Source organism: Mesoplodon mirus (assembly GCF_964341445.2).
Source record: "Mesoplodon mirus genome assembly, chromosome: 19".
Taxonomy (NCBI): Eukaryota; Metazoa; Chordata; class Mammalia; order Artiodactyla; family Ziphiidae; genus Mesoplodon; species Mesoplodon mirus.
Genome location: NC_138995.1, coordinates 35,199,036 through 35,206,444, shown reverse-complemented (window position 1 = coordinate 35,206,444; position 7,409 = coordinate 35,199,036). Strand labels below are relative to the sequence as shown.

At 45.5% G+C, this 7,409-nt stretch overlaps 1 protein-coding gene across 1 annotated transcript; it reads right to left on the bottom strand.

Annotated features, from left to right (window-relative positions):
- Nucleotides 1-2,224: 2,224 nt before the first annotated feature.
- Nucleotides 2,225-2,905, bottom strand: LOC309794755 (TSSK6-activating co-chaperone protein-like; the record flags this gene model as incomplete). Its single annotated transcript, XM_082606647.1, is given in 4 exon segments — nucleotides 2,225-2,356; nucleotides 2,360-2,362; nucleotides 2,365-2,523; nucleotides 2,882-2,905. Coding segments are annotated over 4 exon segments (318 nt in total).
- Between the last annotated feature and the right edge of the window lie 4,504 nt (nucleotides 2,906-7,409).

Here is a 7,409-nt window from a genome sequence, read left to right as displayed (position 1 = left end):
GCTCTCACCATCTCACTATAATTAAGTGCCAAGTGGTTATTAAACAATACATTTACAGAATTCTGACAACTGTGTAAGAACCTTTCCTCTCCTACAGTGGATATTCCCCAGTAAATATGCTTGTAATATTTCACTGGCTTTTAATTAACCCGACTCGCCTATAAAACCATTTATCTTTTAAAAAGACTGTTGTTCTATGTGCAATACGTGTCAATAGATAATTAAAATGTTTTTCTTAGAGAATGAACAGGGAGATGTGATCTATGCATTTCAGAACGTTATTATTAAAACTGTTATTTATTGAGGTTTAAGCACTTGTTACTTGGTAACTATATAGCGACCGTGTCTCTTTAATACCAAAATTAAACAGGCACTGCAGACAAAATGTGCAAGGTTAGAAAACCTCTTGGGTCATAATTAAATAGTACAAGTAATAAACGTTCAGTTCTTGTTTAGGAAACAAACGCACCGATCTGTTTTCTTTTCTATCAGGAATTGGGAGGGTGTGTCTTTGTTTTTCCAGGAGCAGCCTGGCCGCGTCGCTGTTTCAAACACCGACACTTTTTTCAGAGCATCAGAAGTTTCTTCTAGAAATAACAGCTACAAAGTGTTTGGGGAACCTTAAAATAAAAGACAGTGTGAAACTGCTTTGGTGAATGTAGACTTTTCTAGGACTAGTGGCTGACCAGAGCCCCATGCCTGGGAGTAGACCTGTGTCTGGGGATGGCAGCCCTCAGAGAGAGGCCATCCCACCCCTGGCAGCAGGCAGCCTGGCAAGGGTCCCTTTCCCACTTCTCCTGGCTGTCCCAAGCTGCCCACCCTGGAGAAACATCATGCTCGCCTCTCGGGCTAAGGGCCCCTAACTTGTTGTCCCATTTACCATGAGCCCCTTATTGTGGGTTCAGCTGTGTCCCCAGAAAGACGCTGAAGTTCTAACCCCCAGTACCTGTGAATGTGAGTGTATTAGTTTGCTAGAGCTGACAAAACAAAGTACCACAGCCTGGATGTTTAAACAACAGAAATTGACCCTCACAGTTCCGGAGGCTGGAAGTCCAAGATCGAGGTGTTGGCAGATTGGTCTCTCCTGAGGCCTCTCTCCTTGGCTTGTGGATGACGCCTTCTCCCTGTGTCCTCACCTGGCCTTTTCTCTGTGCACACATATTGCTGACCTCTCTTCCTCTTCTTATAAAGGCACCAATACTGTTGGATCAGGGCCACGCTTATGACTTCATTTAACCTTAATTCCTCTTTAAAGGCCCAATCTCCAAATACAGTCACACTGGGGATTAGGGTTTCCACGTATGAAATTTGGGGGGGACACAATGGTGTCTGAAACAGTGACCTTATCTGGAAATAGGATGATCGAGTTATGATCGTTAAGATCAGGATTCATATTAGGATGGGTCCTCATGCAATATAACTGTATCTTTACAAAATAAGGAAATTTGAACAAAGAGACAGACAAGTACACAGAGAGAACGCCACATTAGGATGAAGGTAGAGCTCTGGGGGATGCACCTACAAGCCAGGGAGGCCAAAGATGGCCGGCAGACCACCAGCAGCCGGGGAAAGGATGGGACAAGGTCTCCTTCACAGCCCGCAAAGAGTACCAACCCTGCTGACACCTTGATCTCAGACTTCTAGCCCCCAGAACTGGAGACCACACATTTCTGTTGTTTAAGCCCCCCAGTTTGTGGTACTTTGCTACAGCAGCCCCAGGAAATGAATACACTCTCTGGCAAAGAAATTCTATCACACTCTGATCCCCCAGCCGGTCCTCCCTGGGTTCTCAGGTCATCCTAACCCACAGACCTGGGGGACAAAGCCAGGTCCTCAGTCATTTAAATGGACTGAGTAGACTAACATGAGATGCATGAGACAGTCTATTAGGGTGATGGAAACAGATATAACATATTATCATTTCATCTTAAATTGCATCTTTGTGTATATTTTATCATGTACAATATTAATACAGTAGTAGATGTATATGCTTTATAAGTAAACGTGCACTTATATCAGGGTAGGGAGGGGTCCATGTTCAAAATGTTTTGACTGATAGAGCTGTGTGATCACACAACTTGGAGACCACTGTTCCAAGGTGGGGAGTCAGTGCTGAAAATTTTGTTGTTGTTTTTGTTCCACAATTCATTTACTGAATCGGGGAAGGCAATTTAACAACAGATTGCAAGATAAGGCTGGGAGAGAAGAGTTCTTGCTTTCTCTCTCAGGAGCCAGTTGTGTCATGGCTGCTTGTAGATTTTCCAAAATAGCCATCTGTTGTTGGGCAAGCTGGGTCTGAAGCTGGAGATTGGCACACGTACATTCTAGGAGTCCTAGACATTCCTTGGGCTTGTGCTCAATTCCTGAGGGCAGCTTTGTTGCCAGGATTTTCAGGAAGGTGGCTGGTGGGGAACTTGCTTGAAGTTTAATAAAGCTGGGGGAGGGTTTGGCTCGACAAAGAGGCACAGCATCACCTTCCTCTTTGGCTCTTCTGTTAGTAGGATGACTAGAATGCTGCTCCAACTAAACACCAACAGGTGTGGTGCCGCCCAGTCCAGTCCAATTGGACTACAACTCCCATTTCACCCCTCATCAAACCGGCCAGGTCTTCCCTCAACTGACGGTTTCAGTGCTGAAAAAATTAGACCAGAGAGCTCCTGTTCAGGAGGATTTCATGTAAGAGTCAGAAGAAAAGATTTTAGAGTTCTAAAGAGAATTCTTAAGGTTGTAAAAGAAGATTCAACAAACAAAAGATTGGAGACAAATAGTAGGTTTTCCCACTGCCCTGGAGCACCACACTTGGATTATTCATGACGTCATCATACGTCTCACAATTTGTAATACTTTGACCTCCTTCAAGCCGAGGTGTCATTTGTCTCACCCTGAGGTCCTCTGAGCCCGACATCATGCATGTCCACAGTGTGGTCCCAGGGGGTGATTAACAGTGCTCTAGGTGGAGAGGAGATGGCAGAGCCCGAGCAGGCACTGGCACATGGGGAATCTTTCTCTTTAAGCCCCTCCATCCTGAGAGTGACAGGTGAACTGTGGGTCAGGAGGAGGGGAGAGAGGAGAGGGAGACAGAGAGAAGCAGGAAGGCAAGCTTCAGAGGAAGAGGTAGGTAAACAGAGAAAAATACAGGAGGAGGGCATCTGAGAAGCAGAGATAGAGCTGGTCAGAGGGCTGAGGGCGGAGGCAGAAGTTTGGAGGCAGAAAGGAGGGATGAAATCACGAGAAAAATTCAACACTTGCTAAAGGTTGTTCAAACACGTGGTAATTTTTCGTACGTCATAATTTCAGTATGTTTAGGGCTTTACTTAGACATTATCCCAATCTGTATTATTGCACTCATTTGAATAAACATGTTTTACATCTGGAATTTTGGGCATTATGTTACAGGTTCTAGAGTGTGCTGTGCCCTCGGGCCGGGAAAGGGCATATTTTTGGTGGGCACCAGACTTCAGGTTATGGAATCCGAAGGCCTGGATGTCAGCCATTAAGCCGCCCATCGGTGTCCTCGTCCCCTCCCCCTGGAAGCTGAGAACAGATGTTCTCTCTGCCCTAGTAGCTGCCTTGATTCCAGGAGAAAGGAGAGAGAGAGAGAGAGGAAGGGCTCTGGATGTGGATGCGTCCTTTCCTCTCCTCCCTGTGTTACCATAGTATCTCGTTTCCTTGGTTACCGGTGGCCAAGGAAAGGACACTGGGCAAGTGCAGGATTTTGATGGAGCTCTCTAAAGAGAGATGTCAGCACAGACCTTGTCTCTTTTAAAAGAACACTCGTTCTGAGAGGTTGCTCAAGAATGGGGGTGGGGAAGAAATGGGTAGTTCTCATGAAGTTGGAATTTAGAAATTTCATTTCACTGGATAAAAATGAAGCACTTAAAAGATAACCTTGAGGAATCAAAGCCAGGGAGGCCTTACCCAGCTTTGCACATTGCTGGAAATCTGGAATTGGCAGGAAGGCTGGGATGCTAATTAAGAAATGATTTCTGCAAATGTTTACTTTAACTGCGCCCAGCTTGGGCTAGCTCAGTAGCTGGCCTGCTCTTTTCCCTGGATAACTAAGCACGCTTGGGGAATATGGGAATATGCCACTTCTGCTGGGAGCATTTGGCATCAGCCTTTAACAGTCCCAAGAGGCCACATAGACCTGTGAAGTCTCTCCTGAGAGCCTCTAGACTTTTTTTTTTTTTTGACAGTTAAATGATGTGGAGGGCAGCGGCCCTCAGTTCTACTCAACTTTTGAGCATCAGTCGAGATATCTGTCCTTCCAGTACGTTTGTCTTGACTTCTCCACCTTAGGTGCTCTTCGTCAAAAACCCCAGGAACTACATTTTATCATTGAAAATGTTATCATTGCATTTACTACGTTGTTCACTAATTGTATGATTATTAGTCTTTCTCCTCCGCCTGGTTTTGAGTTTTCTCATTTTCATTTCTTTTTTAAAAATGTTTTATTTTGGGAGGGAGAGTAGGTAACACATAAAGGTGGTTAGACAATTAGATCAGTACAAAATGGTCTATGATGAAAAGCCTCCTCTGGCTGGAGCCCCCATTCTTGCCCCTCGCCCTCTGGGCAGCCATCGCTTCCACTTCTTGTGCGTTCTTCTAGAGAGTGGATGCAGAAATGAGCATGTTTGTTTGCCTCCCTCTCTATTCCTCCTTCATCCTTTATCTTCCTCCCTGTCTCTCTTTTACCCAAATGATACAATCCACACTATTCTGCTTATTACATTTTTTAAAATTAGTCATCTATCTTGAAGATCTTTTTAATATAAGTATGTATAGAACTTTAAAAAATTGCAGTGTAGCATTCCACTGTATGAGTCTGCCTCTTTTCTCACTCATCTTGGATTTCCAAAGGCTCCTAGTACAGATCCAGCCCATAGTAGATGGTCGATGAGCATTCGTCAAATAAACGAATGAATGAAAACTCTCTATGTTGAGAGATCTTAATTAGAACCTCAGGAATATGAAAAGTTGAACTACATGGAAACATTTTTCCCCCAAAGTAAGGCATATGTATTCAGTGGGGGCAGGGAGTGGGGTAGTGCCAGTGGACCTTCTGTGGGAAGAGGAAAGGAAAAACAGGCCAAAGGTATCCCAAGTGGAATTAGACATAAGAGCCCAGCTTGCTGGAACTTTTATTTATTTGATGCACAGGTGGTCTCTCGGCTGGTGTTCTGTGAATCCTCTTCATTTGGGGGCTGGTATTTTTGATATGGGTCTGGATTTGTTCCCTCTGTTTTTGTTTGTTTTCTTTATGGGGAGGGTCAGTGTGAAAGCTCTCTTTGGCTGTCATCTGTGGCTGACTGCTAGCCCTGTGCAGCCTGGTTTATAGCTCAGCACCGCCATGGTCAACTGCAGGCTGTCTGGGTGATGATGTGGGACATGCCAGCTGGCCTCACACTCAGGGGCACCTTTAGGTTTTCCAGGAGGATGGAGACTCCCGGAAATGGGGACTCCTTCCCCCGCTTTCTTTCTGTGCTAAAGCTAATAGTTTAGGGGAAGCCGTGTGCACTATGGTTTCCTCCTTAGAGCCTATTGGCCTGAGTTTAGTCCTCCACCCACACCTGTCCCCACTTTGAAACAGACAGGTATCCAAGCAGCTTGAAGGAGGCTGTGCTTTCTGGAAGAGGTGACAGAAGGGTGTGGTGTAAGAACTAAAATTAAGACTCAATATTACGTGTTGCGTTGGCATCTGGTAAAATTGGGAGGGCCTCCAATGGTTTAACTGCAAATTCTTCTTCTAAGACTGTTTCCAAGGACAAGGTCCCCAGCTCAACAACCCTTCTTTTCAAGGGACTAGGCACAGTTAGTTCCTGCTTAATGCTGGGTAGTGGGTTTCAGTTCCCTCCCAGTCCATGGAATTATTGAAACAAAAACCACATCCTCCCATGGGAAACAAGGAACACCTCTTCATACTAGAAAGCCTGCCTCTCACAGCCCCTGGTTTTTCACTCTTCCTGTGTGGCCCTGCCTGGTATTCAGTGTCCTCCTTCCCTGGGCTATGAGTATAACAATCTGCTGTGTTGATCTTATGCGTCCTGGGTCATGTGTCATGTGTTCATCCATGCCCATAACCCTAGGGTGTGAATCCCTCCCTCAGCAACAGGGTGAATGGGGCTTAGAATAAAGGGTGCCCAATTCTGAACTCTTAAGTGCATCAGCATCACCTGAAACACTTGTTAAAATGTGCTTTACACACAAGAGATTCAGAAGGTCTGGGGCGGTGCCTAGGAATCTGCATTTTAACAGGCCCAGGTGATTCTCACTTGGGTGATATGCAGCCATGACTTCCAAAGCCTCTCCTTTCAGTCTTAATGTTGATAGGGAGGCGTATTCAACCTGGGAATCTAGGGAAGGATAGGAAATACGATGTTCCACTGCCCTTGCATGATCTCTTTTGTCTTCCTGCACCTATAATGTAGGTCAGGGCTCACCAGTTCCATCAGCACTTGGTTCTAAAGGTCAGGGCCAAGAGCACTGGAACGTTCACAAGTTTGTTCTCCATTTGATAAACTCTGGAAGGTTAAGTCACAGAGTCCCACTGAGCAGGAACCTCGGAGGAGCCTCACGGGAGGATGAGGGTGGAGTGGGGAAGTGTGAGAGATGACTCAGTTTGGGGTCTGGACTTTTTCTTGAAGTTCAAAAGTTACCTTGCCTGGCAGGGCCAAGTGAGGAACAGAAGACCTCTCTTTCAAGATCTCTGTTAATAGCTGAGTCTAAGTTTATAGGAAGTCACAGAAGAATTTGATATAGCTCAGCCACTGGGTTCATATATGCATCTGTTCATTCACTTTATGTTTATTTATTTTTATTTTTTAAATTTTTTTGCGGTACGTGGACCTCTCACTGTTGTGGCCTCTCCCGTTGCGGAGCACAGGCTCTGGACGTGCAGGCTCAGTGGCCATGGCTCACGGGCACAGCCGCTCCGTGGCATGTGGGATCCTCCCAGACCGGGCCTGAATCGACAGGTGGACTCTCAACCACTGCGCCACCCGGGAAGCCCAACTTTATGTTTATTGATATCTTATTATGCTCCAGGGAAGCATTGTGTCAGGTGCTGGGTAAACAGTAATGAATTAAATAGACATGGACCTTGGCCAGATGGAGCTCAGAAACTGGTGGAGAAAAACATTAAAGAAGGAACCAAATGAATACATAATACTGATTGGTTAAGTGCTATAATGGAAAAGATGCTATGAGGGTCTTATTAGGTTTCTTTCATTTGCAACAGTAGAAACCCAACTCAAAATGGTCCAAGCAGAAAGATGAATTGGCTCAGGTAACTGGGCCTTTATCTCACTGCCTTTCCTCCGTTAGCCTTCTTCTCTTGGGCTTTCCCCCCTGCTAAGGTTCCTGCTTGCCAGCAGCCTTGTGGATATGTTTGCACAGCTTGTAATCCAAGA